Consider the following 22,554-nt stretch of genomic DNA (forward strand, 5'->3'; position numbering starts at 1 on the left):
ATTTGGTAAAAGTAGAAAATATAATTAATTTATAGAGTCTAATTATTATATTTAAGATGATAAATTTGAGATCATGTATCACAAAATGTACATTTCTCCGGGAGTAGATCTCTTGTGAGACGATCTCACGGATCTTTATCTGTCAGACATGTCAATCAACTGATATTCACAATAAAAAAAATACTCTCAGTATAAAAATTAATACTTTTTCAACAATAATCTAAATAAAATCTACGTCTCATAAAATACGACCTGTGAGATCGTCTCACACAATTTTTGTCTTTCTCCCGGAGCCAAAATATACGTGACCTCATCATTAAAAAAAAAAAAAAAACAAGCATATTAATTCTAGTCAAATTATAGGGTAGGATTCTTTAGCCGCCGTTAGGTGAGTCGTGAAAAATAAAATAAGATTCAAATGTTAGGGGTCCCTCCCTACTTCCAACATAGTAGACTCAAAAAGTATTCCGTTCAACTGCCGTAATGACCGAACCTATGGTGTTGGTTTGGTAGGTCGAAGCTATAAAAGAGTTTCACAAATTATAGTTCTAATCCCATCGTTTTTTGTGTTTGGGGAACATCCATAAAACCGAACCGAAAACCGAATTTTATAATTCGGATATAAATGTTAAAACCGAAATTAATTTGGTTCGGTTTCAGATTATAAATGTCAAAACCGAACCGACCGAAAAAACCGAAATTTAATTAAATTAATAATGTTATTTTTATTTTATATTATTTATTGAGATGATATTAGTGAATGAAGAATTATTTTGAATAATACTTAGTTGATTGTTGTTTATGTAATTCAATTGTACTTTATATTTAAATATTTTACTAAGAAATCATTTAAAAAAATAACATATTATATTTTATAATATATTTATATTATTAATTTAAATATGTATCAAAACCGAAATAACCGACCGAAATAACCGAATCATTTCGGTAGAAAATCGAACCAAACCGAAGAAAAATGGTTCGGATATCGGATTATATATTTGTAAAACCGAAAACCGAAAAAACCGAAATAAAAAACCGAAAACCGAACCGAACCGACCAATGAACATCAATAGGTCAAAGTCATCGTGGTGCATAGACGACCTTACGGATCGTATTTTGTGAGACGGATATCTATTTGGGTTATTTATGAACAAATATTACATTAAGTATTACTTTTTATTGTGAATATGGGTAGGACTGACCCGTCTCACGGATCTACTCCATAATATTATCCATTTCAAAATTTTAGAATAATAAACATTTATATTTTTACAAATATTTTTAGAAAACCGAGTTTGTACATTTTGAAATAGATAATATTATGTGGCTGGTGTAAGCACCATGATGACTTTGACCCGTTTTGATGAAATAAAGACAAGGCACGAGTATTTTTATAGGTGAGTAATATTTAATTTTTTAAAATTGTATAGGGACAGCGATTCAATTTTATTTTACCATGTCAATACATGGCCAATACACTTATGCCACGCGTATCTTTGGAAGTCAACATAATGTTTGGTCGTACGTTAACCAGCGGCGGACCATTCAACTTGTCATATAAAAAATGTATATATATATGTACGAGCCATGGTAAAATAATATATTACTAATTACTAAGAGTATAAATATATAACATTAAATTGCATATCATTTTACATGTTTCTTTCATCATATCATACAATAAAAAAAACAGTTTGAACAAATCAAATAAAAGTAGTTATATTATGAGATAGTCTCACGAATCTTTATATGTGAGACGAGTCAACTCTACCGATATTTACAATAAAAAGTAACACTCTTAGCATAAAAAGTAATATTTTTTCATGGATAACCCAAATAAGAGACCCGTCTCACATAATACAATCCGTGTGACCGTCTAACACAGGTTTTTGCCATCAAATAATTGGTTTTGAGAAAATTAAATATCGAACAAGAACCTACAAAATTTTTGCATCATAAATTTGATGTAAATTTTAAATTTCTCTATATATATAGAAGGTGGCAAAAAATTTAAAGTTGGGAAACATTAAAGACTAGCTGCAAAATAAATAAAGATAGCAAATTTAATTAATTTTTAAAAAAAACTACTAAAATTTTCAAGCCCGCAGAATTTAATGCTAAAAAATCCGTGGATTAAAATGTTTATCTAGGAAACATGTTCAACTAGATTTTCATTAGAAAAAGTCTATTTGATCAAAATTTTAAAAAATAATAATTCTTCTTCCTTTATTGCCCTTGATTGATATGCTTGGAAATTATCACTTTGACTAAATTATTTCAATTTTATAATTTTCCTATATAAATTTGTAATATAATAGAATATTTACTACGTTAAATGCAAAAGGATATTTAATGAATTTTCTTTATAATTCGAACAAAGGGGGTTTTTTCGTATTAAAAAATTTAGTACAATGGATTCTTATATGAAAGTTCTATTTTTTTTTTAAAATTAATGAATAATTTTGTAGAATTTTTTATATCGTAAGATACAGTATCAACCACCCTTGTTCGTTATTATATGTTTCTTCCAATTATGTTGGCTTAGTCTCCTCTTTTTCTCGTTCAATTCAAAGCCCCGCCATCTATTTCTTACCACTTGACTTGGAATATGTGGATTTATTTCAACTTATTCCAAACATTCTATAAATATTTTCCACATATCTATTGGCTCAAAATCAATTAATCCATGCAAATACCATAAAAAATCAAATCAAATTCATACAAATCATTCAAAGTTTTGAATAATTTTCCGATTCTTGAAATGGATGAGCTCGAGTTACCCCAATACTTCATCTGCCCCATATCCCTCCAAATCATGAAGGATCCAGTCACCACCGTCTCCGGCATCACCTACGACCGCGAAAACATCAAGCGATGGCTTCTCACCGCCGCCGCAGAAGGCCACTCCTCCGCCGTGTGTCCTGTCACAAAGCAGCTCTTGCCTCTGACGAGCTCCGACTTGACTCCGAACCACATGCTCAGAAGATTGATTCAAGCCTGGTGCATTGTCAATCCTAAAAGTGGGATCGAACGAATCCCGACTCCGAAATCTCCCGTACACAAATCTGTTGTATTCAAACTCATCCGCGAGGTGAAAAGCGGGAACCCTTTGTCGCATTTGAATGCTCTAAAGAAGTTGGATGAACTTGCAAAAGATAAAGAAAAGAACCAGAAACCCATGGCGGAAGCAGGAGTATCGAAAGCGATGATTTTTCTGATCTTGAAAAGATTTAAAGAAGGTAAAACCCTATTTCTTGAAGAAGCTTTGAGGATTCTGCAACTAACATGGATTCCAACGGAGGAAAACAAGAAGATCGTTGAAGAAAACATTGATTTCATCCATTCTCTTTTGTGGGTTTTGAGCAATGATGAACTAGAAAATATTTCCATGATTCATGCTCTTAAAATGTTGAAAAATGTGACTGAAATTGCAAAAACCAGTCTCCTGGAAAGGTTAAAGCTCAATTTCTTCAAAGAAATGGTGAGTATCCTTCACAAGAACAAATCTCCACAAGAAAACAAAGCTGTTCTCCATGTTCTCATACAAACTTCCCCTCATGGAAGGAACAGGATGAAAATAGTGGAAGCCGGAGCCATATTCGAAATTATGGAACTCGAGTTAAACAATCCCGATAAAAAAACCACAGAGCTCATCTTCTGTCTGTTGGCAAACTTGTGCACTTGTGCAGAAGGCCGTCAGCAGTTTATAAAGCACGCCGGTGGGATCGCGTTGGCTGCGAAACGGTTGCTGAGGATTTCTCCCACAACTGATGATCGAGCACTTTGCATAATCGAGTCGCTTGCTCGATTTTCAGCCACTCGAGAGGTGGTTTCGGAGATGTTAAGGGTGAGCGCTGTTTCGAAATTGTGCATGGTTCTTCAGGCAGATTGTGCGGGTTATTTGAAGAATAAAGCCAGGGATATTCTGAGATTGCATAATTATGCTTGGAGCAATTCCCCTTGCATTGAAGTTTATCTTTTAACTTGCTACACTCGATGAGAAAAGGAAAAAAGAGAAATTTTAATTTAATGTTTTGAAAGGTTTATGTTTTGTATTCTATTCTATTCTATTCTATTCTAGCTTGCTAACATACCTATCGTATGTATGCATGCATGTATGTACGGGAAAATGAAAAAAAGAAGTATTTTTTTATTTGGGTTTTGAAGTTGATACCTTGTTCTTTTCTTTTATTTGGAAGTTGATACCACAAAGGCCAGTGATAAAATTATTTTTTCTTTAAAGTTACAAGTAGTCTCACTTAAATGGGTGAAATTAGATTTGAGGCACAAATCAAGGACCTCATTTGAACTCGGTTGGCGTATTACAGTCTTGTAACCACGAATCGTTCTCTTCCTCAACCAAGAAAGTATAGAAACAACTGCAGTTCATGGTTAAAATTCAATAACCATAAAAAATAATAACCAAACATGGCATTTCTAGGTCGTCTCCCCAAATAGTTTCTTTAGAGACAAACATTATGTTACAATCTGTTCTTTCAAGAAGCATAACACGTACATGGTTCTGACGGTTTAAGAAACCATATCAACAAATTTTCCAAATTAACGTCGAAATATACTAAGAAAACTTACATCAAACAGTAGCTAATTGCACAAGAATGAGGGTTCTTTTGCTGGTTTGAAGATTATTTCCAGGGTTCTTTCTTGAATGTTGAAGGAGATTCGTAGAACAACGGATTTTGTTGCTTCTCTTTCAACTTTGCTCTATATCCTATGCTGTATTTCACTTAACTGTGACTTTTCGTTATACATGTCGATCCAACATCAACTAATTTTCAATATCCTGATCCAAAGACTTTGGATCAAGCAACTATCCTCGTCATCAAATTTATCGTTATAACCATGCGATCTAAATCCAAAATGCTCGAAATTGTTTGGGAACATGGGCTTGATCATGCTTCCTTTCGACAATAAAATAATATAACGAGTTCTTCCTTGACAACATAAAAAACATGAAGTTGTCCCTCCCCTTCCCTTCACGTGCAAGAGTTATTAAATTCACTGGTCAAAGATCATTCACAAGAACATTAACATTATACATATATACCCAGACAATAGAACAGAACATTTCAAGAAAAAAATTCATGACGGTATATATTATGTAAGTAAATATTCTTGATGTACCATATTATCCGAGAATCGAACCACATGAACCATAATTCCAAGTACCAAAAGATCTAATTTTTAACCTTTTTTTTTGTTGCATGAATCTGGGGCTTCGGCGCCTTATCCAGCTCTTCTACTTACATCGTGCTTCAACCGAAATTTTGCATCAATAAACAAATTCACACGCTTATATTATTCTTAGTTTCACACCCCACTATCCTACCACAAAGCCAAGCAAGGTGCAGTGTTATCCTTTTCTTTGGTTTTTTAATCGCACTCGGCTCACTGCGAGCGCCGTTTCGATTCTTTAATTTTAAAAGTAGCATATGATGCACGATCTTGACTCAAAAGTTGGAAATTGTGCAGTCTTTCTTGAATTTCTTCATATTCCACTGGCAGCTTCTTGTCCTCGTCTGGATTAGCTTTTCTTTTTTTTGCAAATGCTCGCATTTCGACTCCTTTTCATAAACTACATAAATAAGCAATCAAAACCATTTATTAACCCCCATTTTCTGCATAGGTAAAAACCAACTTTTATTTTATAAAATTTTCACCAAGAATCATTTCAGCCACTTCCAAGTTTAGAAGAACACACAAAGGGAAACAAAGATCAAGTAAAAAAAAGTGACTTTTGACATAAATCAGGATAGGGTCAAGAAATTGAAGATGAATGAATTGACCAAATCTTTCCTGTTGCCATTAGGCCATCCGGTTGCCCTGCAAAAATACATAGAAAACTTTCTTTCCAACCACAATTTTATATCTTTTGTCTCTGCTCAACCGAGTCACTCTTCACTTCCATTACAACGTAAGGCGAAGCCACTCAGCCATGGCCTGGCCGGACAGTTCAGCCTTATTCTGTAAAGGAAGAGAAGATCGATTCGATGAAACCAAAGGAAAAACAAGAGCCACGAATGAGATTGCGCCGCCTTTATATATCTTAATTGGGCTAGGTCGAAACCTAGAAAATTGGGCCAGAACCCAGAAAGGTCAAGCCCATAAAGGATTGATAGATTGTTAGTATCTTTCTGATTAATTAAAAATTTAATCATCTAGAAATTAAATAAAATAATTTTCTTTATTTGGTTTATTCTAATTCACCAACGGATCAAAAGATAGATTGATCAGTAAATTAATATATTAATTCAATATCTGTTTTAAAAATAATAATAGTTTGTTACAAACACAACCTACGTCAATAGTTTTTTGTGGAAGATATAAAATTCCGCTAAATGTTCTTTCTTCACCCTTTAATCCCTCATCGACTTTGGAAAAGTTATTTTCATCGCCATCATATCCCCCAAAAATATTTCATAGATTTGAATTTCGATTACATGTTAGCTATTTTGTAAATTTTGTTCGTGGCTTCGATTTATTTAGGATGGCCGACCCAAGGTATGTTTTTTTTCTTTTTCATTTCTGACTTTCTTATATTTCAGTTCCGTCAAGTTAGAGAACTGTTTGCATTTGATTTGTGTGTCTTAATCAATTGTTTAGGTGAAATGATAACACCTTATTTATGTTTGGATGGAGTTTTTTGGACTTAGAATTCGATTTGATCTGTGTTTCAAAATATTACAAAGTTTGGATGATATTGTGTCTCCAAGGAAAATGTACAAAATGGTGGTCCACATGCCATGAATTTTCGCCCTACCGGTTGTTTATGCGTCAGATACTCAAACTCAATCATATTTATATATTATTTTTATTTATTTATTGATTTGAGATAAAAACATTTATATTAAAGATAAAAAAATGTTTTTTAACGTTTAAGTATGTGTTAATCTCGCTTAAACTTAAAAAATTTGGAGTACGACATCTATGCTTCAAGGTGCTTCACACTTTTTAGAACCTTGGATATAAGCAGAGCTGACATTTCTTATAAACAACATTTCTTATAAACAAAATTCATGAAAACCGTGACCCGACCCGACCCGACCCAACCTAAAACCTACAAAATGGGTATATTACATTTCTCTGTAGGCAAAAACTTGTGTGAGACGGTCTCACAGTCGTATTTGTGAGACAGATCTCTTATTTGGGTCACCCATGAAAAAATATTTCTTTTTATTGTGAATATGGATAGGGTTGATCCGTCTCACAGATTATGATCCATGAGACTGTCTCATATGAAACCTACTCTTCTCCGTGATCCAAAATTGATTTAATTGGATTCAGAATCGATTTGATCCGGTCCGATAACAAACCTACAAAACCGGTAGCCACATTTTTTTTATATATAGTTTAAAATAAAATAATAAAAAATCTATATGGAATAAAATTTGTGAAGCCCGGCCCAAAATTCTCTGGCAATCATTGACAAAACACTGCATAGTGCTCCATGTAGCTGTTTCCCCCTGCTTTCCACCGCCATGCGAGGCCGATCATTCTACCGTTTCCGTGGTTAAAATGCAGATCCGTGGAATTATCATTGACACCCTTACCTTTTAATTGGGGACGCTCCGAATCAAACTTGTAGAGGTGCGAATTAGAGATTTCGAAATGGTAGATTTTGAAATTCCCCGAATTTGATGCTGTAAATTGTAGTAAACTTTGTTCAAAGGTTGGTTTTTTTAGCTAGTGGAAAATGTAGTTGTTTATTGTGTGTAAATTGGATAGCCATTATTTTTTTATTTACTACGTTGTGAGAATTTAGGCCGATGGCAGGAAAACGTCGAATTAGAAGATGATATGTCGTTTGTATTATTTATTGTCCCGGAATGGAATTTAAAATTTGGTATTTGATTTTTTTTGAAATAACGACTTCCAGCTATTAGTGTTCTTTGTTTGTATGTTGTTCTTCACGGAGGTTATTTTTACCATTTCCTTATTGTCTCGTTTATGTGTGTGCAAGCCGATTAACCTAGCTATAATATTTATTTGAGCAGATTTATCTTTTTAGGGGCACCATGCTTCTGCTTTTCATGGGGACTATTTGACTAATGTGAAGACAACCAGTTAGTAAAATGGAATGTGACTAATGTTTATGTTGTCTTTCTGCTTCTTTCTGTGGTTGATGGTATTTGTTTAGTCGTTTTATAGCACATAAGTCTCCGGCCCGGAATGTCAGGTTATTGTTGGTAACTAAGCAATGAGCGAGAACATACCTTTACTTGTCTGCCTGCCCATGGTGTTTTTTTATTCTTTTGAAAATAACTTTTCTAGAGTAAAGAACAATGGATAGAATACTCTAATATATAATTGATGTATTTGTGGCAGGTCTGACTAAAATGGGCGTTTCAAAAAAATGGGTCAAGGCCTTACTAGGCTTAAGGGGATCTGATAAATCGCAATCTTCAGAGAAGGGTGACATTGTAGGTTGCATTTCCTTGTATATTTTTAGTTGACCTCTTATTCCTCATGCCAACAGGCGTCTATTTGAATTTATCTCCTTTTTTCATACTTTCTTGTAGAGATTTTGTAGATGTTCTTTCCAGGCAGTAGGTGTAGATGATAGGAACAACGGGAAGATAATGTATTATCATTTGTTTGTCAAAATAATATGGTGTAAGCGGTATCAACTGAGTAGTTTGCCATTGCTCTCTTTTTTCTTAGACATTGCAAAACCACCTGCTCTCCAACGCAACATCCACTAAATAATTTATTTTTCCACTTTTTCACTCTTTTGGTGGCTTACACCAATCATTGCTTGGAATCTCCATTTAGTTCTATCTAGATGTATACTCTTAATATTTGGTGTTTGTTACTGGTGTAATCTAACATTTTGCTCGAGGACATGTGGAAACCAGACTCTTACATGACCTGTAATTAGTGGAATCTGAGCTCTTGGAACTCCTTTGACTGTTAAAATGATGGATACTCTCTATCTTCTTCCAAATTATTTGATTGAATATGCTTTAAAAAGATTCTCTATTTTTTAAAAACACAGAAATCAGGGAGCACAGGCAAGATTTGGCACCGAAGAAATCAGTCAGTTGAGATTGATAACAGTATACTTGTAGATGAGTTGGATCAAACTATTGTTGTGGATATTGAAGGAGCCAACCTTCAATCAATTTCTGATTCGGCCAGTTCCGCATCTAATTCTCTCCAGGTTCAAAATGCAGCTCAACTTCGAAAGAATGAGAGAGAAGAATGGGCAGCTATTTGCATCCAAACAGCCTTTAGAGGGTTCCTGGTATTAAATTGATTCATGTTCTATATTTCATGGATAGTTCCTGAACTTGCAATAGTTCCATCATTCTTGTTTTCAAACGCTTGGGCTGTCGGCACCATTCATTTTCAATCATCTTTTTTTCTTATTTTCTTCCTCATAATTCGATAACGATTCTGAATGCAAGAGACGAATATTATTCTCTACAGGTATGACGATGATCTAGATATTGCTTGTTATTTGAAGATTTGCATGAATGAGGATGCAAGCCTATTTGGTTAGGCACAAGATAAGAAGCACAACAAATACTTGTCCGCCTGAACATCACTAATTGGGATATTTAGTTTTCTTTAATCATATTTCAATATTGTTATAACTTATAAGTTTAGAAAGCTTCATACTTTTGTTCAATTTTCCCAAAAATAGTTGTGCTTTAAATTTGTTTAAAATTAAAAAAATTGTGTATGGTGGTGCCTTTCCAGTTTAAAAGGTTAAATTGTATTTAATGGCGCCTTCAATGTTTATTCAATATACTTTTCGTGGTGATGGCATAGTGTAGTCCATTCATTCCTTGTTAGGTTTCTGTAAGAGGAAGGGTTCTTCGTTGCTCATTATTCATGTAATTTTCACGTGCAAGGACCAGTATATTGCGACATGAACTTTTGTTATATTGTTATATAATTGTTTGATTTTGAGAAAATAATTATAATTATTTTACTTTTTTATGAATGCTTTTGTTTATTAGGCGAAACGAGCTTTACGTGCTTTAAAAGGATTGGTGAGACTTCAAGCTCTTGTCAGGGGTCATGCTGTCAGAAAGCAAGCTGCTATAACACTCCGTTGTATGCAAGCTTTAGTAAGAGTTCAGGCCCGTGTTCGTGCAAGGCGTGTCCGAGTTGCATTAGAGAGTCAGACAGCGCAACAGAAACTACAACAGTTTGAACATGATGCTCGTTTCAAGGAAATTGAAGTAAGCAACCTATGGAAATGAAATATTTATGTGAAGTGACAATATCACTACATTGATTATTGTTGTATCATGGGTGTTCCAAAAGTCAAGAGTATCATGGGATGAGTTTGTAGTTTGCCAAATTGCTATTACTAGTGAAATATTTTAGGCTATATTAATAACTAATGATATTTAATCTTTGGGGGCTAATTCCTGAACTTAATAATTAGATCATGCATTACATTTTTTCATGCATTTGTGCAGTGAAATTGAATGCACAAGGAATAGGACTACTAGAGTTTGAATGAAATGTCAGCATAGAATCATATTCTTTTCAATTCTGTAATGGGACAAAAAAATTCATTCCAGTACCATGAACATATATTTGCTTCACATCAACAATCAAGGACAAAAACCATTTCAGATTGGTGCAAGTTTTCTTTCATATCATCGTGCTTGTCTTCTATCAAATCCACTCAGAAATCTGTTCTTGTATTGCATATCAATATGTGGGAGCCCACAAAACTTTCTCACAACCATTAATCTAGCTTTCTATATTTCAACGTCAAGCACTATCCATTCCTAGATTTAGATTAACTTGTACCTCACTCCATTTACTGAAATAAGACATACACATTCTTCTGGTTATTTAATTTTGTACCTAGGAGAAAACAATTACTTGTTGCTAACATAAATGTTATCAAAACCAATATCATCTTATTTTGGTTGAGGCCTGACTTGTGTTTGAGTATTGCTGTTAATTTAACTTGATTAGATGCAACCCAGTGATATGAGCATCGGTATTAGTGTTATTAAATCCGCTCTTGTCGGGTGCTGTGCACTGCCTCTGATATTATGACAATGGCTAACCCAGGACGGATGGTGTGACGGGGTTGGATCTGTTGAAGAAATTCATGTCAAATTGTTGAAAAGGAAGGAGGCAGCTGCTAAGCGTGAAAGAGCAATGGCATATGCTTTAGCTAATCAGGTACGTGCTGTAATGTCTCCAGTTGTGTTATAATTTAACCTTTCTTTTGCTTGCCATAAATCGTATGTCTTTGTGCAGCTGATGGTAAATAAAATATTCAACTGAGTCTTTCTTTTACATGTGTATGAAATAATAGTACTGCTTCATGTCTGTCAATTCCTGTTTGTACGCATTTTATGGCTACAAATAAAAGATTGACTATTGGTAAGACATAATTAATATGCTCCTGTGCTGGTTGCCTCAAACTGAACCAGTTCTGGGTTTTCGAAGTTGGACCTAAGGCAAGTGGATGCATATTATTTTATCTTCATCAAAATATAGAGCTTCTCATGATTTGTAAAATTATGTCGCTGCATATGCCTATAATAACAATAAAGCATTTAAAATTTGATGTAAAGATTATTGCATCAAATAACTTATTTATTTGGTCGAATTGGTAGGATCTGGTATATTAAAAGCATCTCATTTGTATGTTGGTTGGATGAGACTTCTAGGATGTGATGGAAAATTAATGGCTAAATAATTTAAATTGTAAAAGGGGTTGATTTGAATAGTTTGTAAACCAATGTATATGTATATATCATTGTTAGAAAAGTGCCATAAAAAAAGTTGTGGGGACAACGGAATATTGGAACTCCGAGAGACCGAGACTCTTAACTTCATGCATCAGAACGTGAATTGTAATACATGAATCATTCTGGAGAGTGAAAGAAGAACTAACGTATTCCAATAGAAGTAAAAATATTTGATACAAAGAAATACCACACATCTATTTACTAAGCTATATTCTGAATTTACAAATATGTCCTCAAGACTTCTAATATGTGGCTTTTAAATTTGGTCAAAAAAAATTTAAACTGTCCCTGTTATTGACCTTAAGCTTTTCTTATCGTGTCTTTATTTCTCTATCAAGGAGAAAATTTGTTCTAATCCTGCCACTTCTCCCTTGACCCTTCCTTTTGAAACCAAAGGCCATGAGGAGTTTGTGTTTTAAAGGGACATCAATTTTCCCGGCAAAATTACTCATATTTTGCTTTAGAACGAGGAACTTAACATTTCTTAAGGGCTTAAGAATTTTGCTTTCTAATATGGCACAACCAGTTTAGGGCAAATTATTATTTTGAGAAGTGTGTTTATCAATCGTCTACATTTCTCATGTAGAATACCTATTATGCAGTGGCAGGCAAGTTCAAGACAGCAGGCAGCACCTTCTGGTTTTGAACCAGATAAAAACAATTGGAGTTGGAATTGGTTGGAAAGATGGATGGCTGTTCGGCCATGGGAGAATCGGTTTCTAAATATTAACATCAAAGATGGAGGGAATACTAGTGATGATGATCTAGCTGATGCAAAAAATATGCTCACAACTCGGTCAAATTCCTCTGACAAGAAACTCATATCAGACATGGGAAATGGGAAACCTGGCACTCGTATAAGCAATAATTCAAATTTTTCGCATGAAAAAAGGGCTTCTCATTCTAATGGCTGTAGTTCTTCACAAAACAAGCCAGCAAGCATGCTGCAGAAACCAGTTATATTTTCTTCCAGCAAGTCATGTAAGGCAGTTCTTGAGGACATAGTTGAGGAAGCTTCCTCGAGACCCAATGTTGGTTTTAGGTCACAGAGTAATCCTAAAGAGCGGTCTAGTCTCAACAAAAAACAAGGAAACAAGCGACTTTCTTTGCCTGCTGGTGGTCAGTCTCTCTCTCTCTCTCTCTCTCTCCCCTCTCTTCTCTCTCTCCAGCATGTGCGTATCTCTTCTACCTTGGTTTTGATTACACTGCTGTTTGTATATGATTATGTTATTTTCTAGATTAATGGAATATCCCTATTGTGGGCAAAGCCAACTTCATGGCCCCTGGCCTACTCAAGCATAGTGCACAATGAATCTTATAACAACTATTTCGTATTTGTCAATATTTTTATGAAAATGGCTAACCAAGTTGATAAGAGTATTTTATCTCATTATAAATCCATTCACCAGCTGCAGGTAACATGGCTCGACCAACCAAGCAATCAAGTAAAACTGTTGTTAAAAGGTCTCCTACTGCTCCGAAGCCTGTGAAGGGCAGAACCAAGTCGAGCGCTATTGATGTAAAGCCCTCAGATTGTAGTCCACAGACTGATCATTAGCTTCTGAAAAACAGCATGGGATTTTGTGTTGCTAATCTGGCACCGATTATTTTCTCCTGTACATAAACCATACATGCTTGCAACTAGGTTCTGTCACTGGACGCATTCCTGATAATTTGTTTAAATCTCGAGCCACCAGGGCTGAGTTAGGTGAGATACATGTTTCTTATTGCGGCAACGTGAATGACAGGTCCAAAACTAGATTGTGTTGTGCAAATTATCACACTTTCGATGGTTTCATCTTTTTTTATCTGAATCTTTAGTCGAGATTGCCATGACAATATACACAGCATTACGTGATTGTTACTTTGTTCTATCGTCTGTGAGTCGAAACCGGAGAACTGTGCTAAGTTGATGAGTCACCTGTTGCGAGTTAAACTCTGTATTTATTGTATTATCTTTATGTTGTGGAAGTCTTTATCGCCTTTTTCATACAATGAGATTTGTTGCACTAGAATGTGTTTCTAGTATATGTGATATGTGTAACTGTACGAGTACAATTGTAAGGACATTGTGGTCTACTGTTATTATTATCATAATCATTATACCATCTATACAATTTATTCATTTATTATGAGCGAGCTCCTTAGAATCTTCAACTTTTCATAAAATTTTGCTGATCAAACTTAAAAAATTAGCGATCATAATAATAATATCATAAAACAACTATTAGGAACACAAACATAAACAAAATAAATTTACTAAAAAACTTAAAAGCACAAAATTAAATAAAAAAAGATTATGTAAAAATATTACGTAAGTATTTATTAAATAGAAAAATACATATATATACACAAATGCAATGTGCACTTGAGTTTTGATGGAGTATTGTGACATCGGACATATGGTGAAAATTTAGCTAAATATTCCAAAAGAAGAAAAAATTTATTGCAGTAAAATCAGATCTTGACCATTTAAAAATTATACAATTTATAAACCAACCCATGTAACCAATTTTATTTTTTTTTTCCCTGTTATGGTGATGTATTGATCATGTCTTATATTGTGTCATGTCTGAAATTTGGTAATTATTGTTGATTAGGTGATCTATGTATCATTAATGACACACAAAATATCAATTAGTTAATAAATCATGTGATCGTGCAGATCTTGCTGGAAGCTTTGGCTTCATAAAATATGAATATTTACACATTAAGGAAAATAAATGATTTACCAATATATGCTCAATTCTATAGTGATGTCTGGTATAAAAATACTTGAATAAGACACGATTTCAGTTGATAGAGTTTAAATATTTAAATATATTTTAGCTCATAAACTGTATTTTTTTAAAAAAACATGGAAACTTTTTGGTTCTTACCTTTTAAAAAGGAAAGAATATACTCGAATTGTCATGAATTTTGTGTTGCTCGATTTGTCCTAAGTGATCTTAACAAATCATCCTCTAATCACAGATTCTGCGTGAAGCCTATCTCCCTGCTGCAAATTTAGCTGGTCTTTTTATCTTTTTTCTGCAAAAATAATATTTTCCCTATGAAAATATATCATATTACTTTCTATTTTTATTTTATTTTTTGTTGCCATATTACTACTTATAAAATAACCATATTTGATCTCTTGGGTTTTTTTTTATTATCTGTATTTCTTAAAATTTATGTAAAGATTACATTTTTAGTATTTAAAACATATTTTTCATATAATCTAATTAATAAAATAATAGTATGTGATATTAATATTTAATATTTAAATAATACACTGCTCCACAAAAAAGCACCACCTCGTCATCCACTCCGCATTATATATCTAACTTCTTCAAGATTCATGCTTTGCCCCTTCTTCCCCATCGCTTCACTCTCTCCTACAACCCTAAATCCCGCCCTTTCTCCGCCGTTTCCGATCTCTTCTCTGCCGGAAATGCAATACGTCGCTTAACCCGTGAAACCCAAATTTTTATCGATCAATCAACACGAAAACAGCGGAAGAATCGCCCTAATCCATGGTTTCTGCACCCTCTTCCCCCTTGATCCCAACCCTTATTCTCCTTCTCTCTTTACCTATTCTGTTCTTCTTCTTGGCCCCCCGATTCCTGCCTCCACGAAGAATCTCTATCTCCCTTCCTGATGAGCTTGATGATTTGTCCTTATTTCACAAAGTTATAGCCATGGATTCTGCTAACTTCTCCCGCCGACACACGCGGCTCCCCTCAGCCAAATCCCACCTCTCTTCCACCCTCCGACGCCCCAAAATCGCTTTTCTGTTCCTGACCAACTCTGATCTCCATTTTGCCCCTCTTTGGGAACGCTTCTTCGCTAACGTTACTCGTAAACAGTATAATATATACATCCACGCCGACCCCTTTGTGAAAATCAGTCCGTTGACCGGTGTTTTTAAGGAAAAACTTATCCCTTCTAAGAGAACTCAGAGATCTTCCCCTACCCTCATCTCGGCCGAGCGACGCCTACTCGCCACTGCGATGCTCGACGACCCTTCTAACGCGTACTTCGCGTTAATCTCGCAGCATTGCATCCCACTTCACTCGTTCAATTATTTTTACAATTTTCTGTTTGATCTAGGTAGGTTGTCCAGGGATTTGGAGTTTTCTAGCTACATAGAGATTCTTGATAATGTGTCCATTTTATGGGATAGGTATAATGCCCGGGGAAATAATGTGATGCTCCCCGAAGTGCATTTTGATGAATTCCGAGTGGGCTCACAGTTTTTTGTGCTCACCAGAAAGCACGCTTTGACGGTGATTAAGGACAGGAAGTTGTGGAGGAAGTTTAAGTTGCCCTGTTTGAATGTTCATTCTTGTTATCCGGAGGAGCATTATTTCCCTACTATGTTATCGATGCAGGATCCAAATCGGTGTAGTCATTATACGTTAACGAGGGTGAATTGGACTGAGAGCGTGGATGGGCATCCGCATACATACCACCCTCCTGAAGTGTCCCCTGAACTGATTCACACGCTCAGAGAATCGAATTCAAGTTATTCATATATGTTTGCGCGAAAATTTTCTCCTGATTGCTTGAATCCTTTGATGCAAATGGCGGATTCTGTTATTTTCAAGGACTGATCTTCGCCTCTGGTGAGCAAAGATAGTTTCTTTTTGCGCTATCTTTTAGTTTTAAATGCTGTTTGTTATGTTTATTGGTTCCGTATTTTCTTAGATGTGTTATCAGTTAGGTTAATGGCTTTCTTGAATTAGTGGATTAGTGGCTAATGTTTAGATTGTGTGATGAACAATTTGTCAAGCGATAATTTTTTGTTGTGGGATTGTGACTTTTTGGTGGGATGGTTTTGATAGAAGATGGTGAGAATCCATTGCTGATGCTTTTTCAGCTCAAATTTTGTGGAAATGCTTATGTTTCAATTGAAGTGAAGGATCCAACGGGTTTTCTTGATGCGAAATCTTGGGCACGTTGGAAGCCTTATGACTGAAGTGACTGAATTACCCTTTCTTGAGGTTTGGTTTTGGGTTGGGTTACAAGTCAATATTGGATATTAGATCATGGGTTTTGTTTATTATTTTTTCTTGGTCAATTTCTTGTAGATGGCTTTGTAAGAACCTGTAGTTGGAGATTAGTTAAATTTCCTTTTCTTACAATATGCTCCTTGGAGCTTAAGTGGATTATACCAGTTTTTTTAACCAAGATTAGATTTTGATATTCCAGATATCAATTCTAAAATATGCAAAAGTAATCCTTTGGCGTGCCATGACCTTCTAGTTTGCCTTATTTAAAAGATTTGGCTCATCTAAACTACAAAGCAAAGCAAAGCTTATATCTTAAATGTGTGTCATCACTTATGTCCGACCAAATACTCCTTGTGGCTTTGTTTTGCTAAATATACCTTGATTTTGAGTTGTGTAATATACATGAGCTTGAAGTTTATTTTTTCAAAGAATGTGTGGTATCACCTACGTTCAATCTTGATTAAAATATATTAGATGTGAACCTTGTTATCTATCATTGTTCTTGCAGAAGTAGAGAAAGCAAAGGCAAACTTTGAGGCTTATGCAAGGTTGGTGTGCCGTAATGGGATTAGGCATTTGAGTGGCTGTTAAATAAGGTGCCCTCGACCTAAGGTAACCCAAAGGATCCCAACTTAAGCAATGATTTAGTAATCAAAGTTATGTTCTTTAAATGTTGTGGGGGTTGAGTTTGGTTTATTTCACCCCAAGAAATCAGGGTGGGTGAATTGTGATCAGGACTTTTGGTCCTTTTTTGTTGTTGTTTTTGTACATATGTATGAATATATCGATGGATCTTCATGTTTGAGATTGAGCTATTCTTCGATTAGAGTATGATAGAGAATCAAGAAACGGCATATCTCTTGCCTTTCTTTTGAAGACATGCATTGATGCATTTTATAAACATTTAAGGCATCATCATCTCCGTTGGACCCACCCCTTTATTTCTCTTTGTATCACCCATCCCCTCTACCTTTAGTTTTAAAAATTGCGAAATCCTTCGTTGGATGATCGCACACACGTGTATGTTTATGTATATATTTATATTTGTCCAAAATATGGAATAATCACAAAACTAGCGATCGGCTAGTATTTTCTTCGTACGCTTCATATATACTGATTCAAAATTGTTGAATCAGCTTATTCGATCGTAATCCAACGATATACAGGTGGAAGGTAGGCCAAAAGTATATAAAAATACGATTGATTACACAAGTAAAAAAATATACAAGTTTTGAGAGTGGTGTGTATAGCATTAATTCGAACCCTTTATGGTTTGTCAATGGATGTAAATGCAACGGCATAAGCCAGATTAAGGCCCCCCACCAAAGAGAAGATTTCATTCTGCTCCATATCACCATCACCTGTCACATTCGATCGTGATCGCTTCCCTTGCTTAATTCCAAGTATTACATATTGTTTATTACATTTCATATTACGTGTTGATACACTTGACGTTTATTTTTTGTGGAATTCAATTATAATAAGAAATAAAAATATTCAAATTGTCAATTTCTCAACACCCTAAATATCTAAGTTTACATATGATATAACAAATGAAAAAAAAAGTTTATTCATAAAATTTTACAACTATTTTGATAGAGGAAGATATCCACCCTCATGTCATGGATGTTCTTTGACAATAATTTCTATGAAGTACGTTTTTTATGAGATGGTTTCACGAATCTATGAAATATATATATATATATATATATATCGGGAGGGACTGTAAATAGTCTAGGATGAAAATTATACGACAAGGATAGATAGACCAATAGCATATGTCATGTTTATTTTGACAACCTAACTAATCTCCAAGAATTCTCCGATTCGGTCGACTCTACTATATCCATTATTGGACTTGTGTGGTTGAAATTTAACCTCTCTTGCATTGCACCTTAAAAAGCAAAACCCAAATAAAGATGTTGAGTTTCATATGTATCGAATTTATTAAATTATCCTCAAAATGTGAAATTAAAAAAAAACACAACACTTTTTTTAGCAAAAAGATCCAATCACCACTAGCTGTTTATAGATTTAGCTATATGATACTCTCAAGTAAATAATTCTCAATTTTTTTTAAAAATAAAAATAAACAATTATTGGGCTCGTTAATTGAAGTTAAACGATCAAACAAAATCGCACCATCATACTTCTAGCTCAATTCGATGCCAGCCCAATTCTACAGGCCCGATTATCTTTAAGAGCATTTTGCGCCTCAAAAATATGTACAATCAATTTCGGCAGAAACAAAACCAAATAGTTGGGTTGTATTGATTGTTGGTCGATAAAGATTTGGATTAATTTCAAAATTAATCACTCCGAACAAATTGATTCCACTTAAAGTTCAGATTTTAAAAATCCAAATCAAACAACATAACCTGGTTTTATAAATATATAATCTTTTTAGTATAGATATATTTTATATGATATTTAGTTTATCATTAATATAATGATAAATTGATAATGCATGTTGCTTCTATAAATTTTGTGCTTGCAATTAATTAAACCGACTCATTCTACAGTTCCGTAAATCAGTCCAATTAATTAGGTATATAATGAAATCCAAACCAAGACACAACAAAACGAAACGAAACGGGTTACACCATATTTCACTGGATTTGAAAGCAACTTTTTTCTTTTTTCAATTAATATGCATCTAAACATGTCATTTATTAATCAACATATTTGAAAATTAAATATACTATTTGTTATATGAGGTGGTCTCATGTGATATGGTCTCACGAATCTTTATCTATGAGACGGGTCAACCCTACCGATATTCACAATAAAAAGTAATACTCTTAGCATAAAAAATAATAGTTTTTCATGGATAACCTAAATAGAAGATCTGTATCACAAAATACGATCCGTGAAATCATCTCACATAAATTTTTGCTTTGTTTATATATAGGTATAACTACAAGTGACAATTATTAAACAACAAAATCCTCTAAATTCTTTTAAAAAAACCAAGACAAGAATGGAGCTGATCCAGATCATAGCAGACCGGATTGGTTCCGATTTCGGATCAAGGTTTTTAAAAACCAAGCCAAATCAATTAGAATATCATATTAAATTCGAACCTAAACCACATTAAAAGATTCCAAATTGAACCGAATCATGCCGGATGAGTTTTGGATTGGTTCCGAATCAACTCAATTCGTTAACCATGACCAAGTGGAAGCATGGCTATTGCTGCTTCTTTTTTCATTATTTTGTTTTGCTGCCGCTGTATCAGATTTTTCTGTCTGCCAGTGATTAGAATGAGTGCAAATGGATCATCTTTGAAGGCTATATGAGGAAGAAGTAGATGTCGGCCCGTCGAGAAACTGGCTTTATGATAAAAACAACTCGAATTCAAATGGAAAAGGGAGCATCTCACCGTACCAAGTCTTTTATGAAACCTGGATACAAAGGGTCCCTAGCAAATCAAGAATCTTGGATATTGTGTCCCCAAGGTGATTGTCAAAAGGACAGAAAATGACCCAAACCACAATCTCGTTGGTGGAAAATAGGAAAAAAGCTGATGCAAAAGGAAAAGTAAATTCCACTATGAAGGAGAAACAGACACGTCGAACACGGTGCTTCTGATATTATTGTTGTAATTGCAAATAAACAAACGGAAACAGAAGTAATATGAGGAAATTAGGTAAGACTGTTCTTTAAAGTTTTCTATTTATTTTGGCTACACAAATCTTTATAGACGTGATTTTAGGATAAACGGTTGTCATTAATATGTGAAGAGAATAACATAAATGGATATAACAACATATTTAGCTATTCAGTAAATAGTTAGTAATCATCAGGACGTGGCAATGCAGCGTGGCTCCCTTGTTGGTAGAGATCTTCTTGGCTCCTTATTGCAACCCCTGAAATAAGGGACATAGTACTCTATCTTGTGTCCTTTCATGTGTGTTGCCATTTCTTGATATTGATCATGTGCCTTTGCTGCATCAGTCTTGCTGTTTTTGAAGGATGCAGTTTGTGGTGTTGAGGGGGTCTTCGTATTAATGAAACTGCCAGCAGCGGTGGTCTTGCTACGCCAAAAGTACTCGTAAGCATTGAACGAGGTTGCAGCAGATGGGGGTGATGGTGGTGGCGGCAGCGGTGCTGGTGACATGAGCCGAGTCATGCGTGGAAGTGGTGGAAGTGAGTGTGAGATTGGTAGATCGTCCGAAACATCCTTTTCTGCCATAATTTCTTCTGCGTCTGGCAAGTCGACAACTTGTTTGAACTTGTGAGACCAAGTTGGATTCTTATTGCCCAATCCCATTAACCTGTTCATCATCACGGCTGATTTATCCACGCTCATCATTTGATTTGGTAAGGATTTTGAGTTCTGCTCCTTGCGAAATTCCGGTTCTTCTTTTTCATTATTTTCGTCAACTTCTTCCATATTACCAAAAACTTTTTCAAAATCATCAACTTTATTTCCTTCCATTTCATTTTCTAGCTGTGAAGTAGGAGAATTGATCAAACTCAAAACAAGCCTTCCATCTCCACGTTGAGCATGGAAATACTTTCTTGGAGGAACAGCGACAGCTTCAAGAACCAACCTACCATTTTTTCGGAGGGAATGAATGCGGAGTGAAACCCCATCGCCGCCAGAAATGGAAGAGAGTGGCGGCGGAATAGGTCGAGAGGGGCAACTTTTATACTTAACAACATGAAAATCCTCGAAGGGATTCGGTTCTTTGGTACATTCTTTCCCTACTCTTGTCCTCTCTTCCTTATACTGATCGTTCACATCGACCAAAACTTCTGAATTCAGGTACGTCGAGAACCAGTCTGACCCTGTCTCTGATCCCAGACTCTCCGTGCAAATCTTAAGACTCTTGTCACTCATAGCACTTGCTGATCTTTTCACGAGGGGATGAACATAAGTTGGTGAGAGCAGATCGCGTGCTGAATTTTCACTCTTTTGAGTGAGAACTGTACCCCAATTAACATTTTGAACCTCTTTCTGAGACTGGATCATCCCCCAAACGTCGTCTTGTCCTGGATTATTATTAGTCCATTCTTCTTCACCTTCTGATGAAAATGATGAAGAATCGTGATCCGAGGTAAGAAGTACTGCTTCTTCGGAAGAAGCGATATTTTTCACCGGGGAGAAGAACCCATTCTGCTCCAGCCATTTCTTGGAAGACATATCAGCTGAGAGAGTTCTTCTGATGGAAGCTCCTCTGTTTTTTTCACAATCCGAGCCAAGAATTGTGACAATTCCCTGTTTCATTGACATGACTTCTCAAGGGAAGATAGCAAAACTACACTTGTTTTTAACTGCAAGAAACAGTTCAATTATCAGTACAGAAAACCAGGCTGATCAAAGAACAGATTCCCCATTACAAATTCATATACACGGTATAAACTATACATATACATCAAGATTTTGATGCCATGCATGATCTATTCGCTAGCAATATTTATTACATAGCAAGAACGTATATGAGATTCTTACCTTGATCAAGCAAGAAGTAGCATACAACAAGGATGCTGGCTCTTTTGAGAGTGGAATAATTTAGAACACAAAATGGAGTTTTGGTGTTTAATTTGGTTGAATGCAAATGGAAGAGTGGGAGTGTGTGGTATTTGTAGGAGAGAACCCAAAGCTTGAGGAATTAAATGGGACCCTCCCCTACGCCACCACGAAAAAGACCTTTTTTACTTGTCATAAATTATTAAATTTTTTCGTTTTTTTTTAAAAAAAATTGAATTTCCACCCTCGTGAAAATTTATCAGAGCTAGAAAAACCCCACCCTTAAAGAAATAGCTATTCTAATATCTCATTTTAAAAGTGTGCACATGCA

The 22,554-nt window shown here is 35.0% G+C and overlaps 4 protein-coding genes across 6 annotated transcripts; 3 read left to right on the forward strand and 1 right to left on the reverse strand.

Moving 5' to 3' along the window:
- The first annotated feature begins 2,537 nt into the window (after positions 1-2,537).
- Positions 2,538-4,140, forward strand: LOC140838048 (E3 ubiquitin-protein ligase PUB24-like). The gene has a single exon (XM_073204134.1). It carries the CDS (start codon positions 2,765-2,767, stop codon positions 4,001-4,003), a length of 1,239 nt encoding a protein of 412 aa, XP_073060235.1. The 5' UTR covers positions 2,538-2,764; the 3' UTR covers positions 4,004-4,140.
- Positions 4,141-7,383: 3,243 nt separating this feature from the next.
- Positions 7,384-13,557, forward strand: LOC140840030 (protein IQ-DOMAIN 5-like). Of its 2 annotated transcripts, none has more exons than XM_073207109.1 (7): positions 7,384-7,690; positions 8,347-8,441; positions 9,017-9,265; positions 9,987-10,211; positions 11,065-11,178; positions 12,356-12,872; positions 13,163-13,557. In XM_073207109.1, exons 2-7 carry the CDS (start codon positions 8,358-8,360, stop codon positions 13,309-13,311), a joined length of 1,338 nt encoding a protein of 445 aa, XP_073063210.1. In that variant the 5' UTR covers positions 7,384-7,690; positions 8,347-8,357; the 3' UTR covers positions 13,312-13,557. The 2 variants fall into 2 exon arrangements, with proteins under 2 accessions (XP_073063210.1, XP_073063209.1); XM_073207108.1 differs by having other exon boundaries at positions 7,384-7,608.
- A 1,506-nt stretch (positions 13,558-15,063) lies between these two features.
- Positions 15,064-17,625, forward strand: LOC140840032 (glycosyltransferase BC10-like). Its single transcript, XM_073207110.1, has 2 exons — positions 15,064-16,360; positions 17,256-17,625. Exon 1 carries the CDS (start codon positions 15,269-15,271, stop codon positions 16,346-16,348), a length of 1,080 nt encoding a protein of 359 aa, XP_073063211.1. The 5' UTR covers positions 15,064-15,268; the 3' UTR covers positions 16,349-16,360; positions 17,256-17,625.
- A 2,675-nt stretch (positions 17,626-20,300) lies between these two features.
- Positions 20,301-22,331, reverse strand: LOC140840033 (protein FAF-like, chloroplastic). Of its 2 annotated transcripts, none has more exons than XM_073207111.1 (2): positions 22,206-22,331; positions 20,301-22,027 (listed from the first exon to the last, which is right to left on the reverse strand). In XM_073207111.1, exon 2 carries the CDS (start codon positions 21,984-21,986, stop codon positions 20,550-20,552), a length of 1,437 nt encoding a protein of 478 aa, XP_073063212.1. In that variant the 5' UTR covers positions 21,987-22,027; positions 22,206-22,331; the 3' UTR covers positions 20,301-20,549. The 2 variants fall into 2 exon arrangements, with proteins under 2 accessions (XP_073063212.1, XP_073063213.1); XM_073207112.1 differs by having other exon boundaries at positions 20,301-22,011; positions 22,189-22,304.
- Between the last annotated feature and the right edge of the window lie 223 nt (positions 22,332-22,554).

Source organism: Primulina eburnea, chromosome 8, assembly GCF_022965805.1.
Source record: "Primulina eburnea isolate SZY01 chromosome 8, ASM2296580v1, whole genome shotgun sequence".
Classification (NCBI taxonomy): domain Eukaryota; kingdom Viridiplantae; phylum Streptophyta; class Magnoliopsida; order Lamiales; family Gesneriaceae; genus Primulina; species Primulina eburnea.

Bases quoted from the DNA above. Each gene is read 5' to 3' on its own strand.
- LOC140840033 (XM_073207111.1), bottom strand. From the start codon at position 21,986: ATGTCAATGAAACAGGGAATTGTCACAATTCTTGGCTCGGATTGTGAA.
- LOC140840032 (XM_073207110.1), top strand. From the start codon at position 15,269: ATGGTTTCTGCACCCTCTTCCCCCTTGATCCCAACCCTTATTCTCCTT.
- LOC140838048 (XM_073204134.1), top strand. From the start codon at position 2,765: ATGGATGAGCTCGAGTTACCCCAATACTTCATCTGCCCCATATCCCTC.
- LOC140840030 (XM_073207109.1), top strand. From the start codon at position 8,358: ATGGGCGTTTCAAAAAAATGGGTCAAGGCCTTACTAGGCTTAAGGGGA. The intron at 10,212-11,064 runs GTAAGCAACCTA...TGGCTAACCCAG, and splicing joins CTCGTTTCAAGGAAATTGAA to GACGGATGGTGTGACGGGGT. The intron at 12,873-13,162 runs GTCAGTCTCTCT...TCCATTCACCAG, and splicing joins ACTTTCTTTGCCTGCTGGTG to CTGCAGGTAACATGGCTCGA.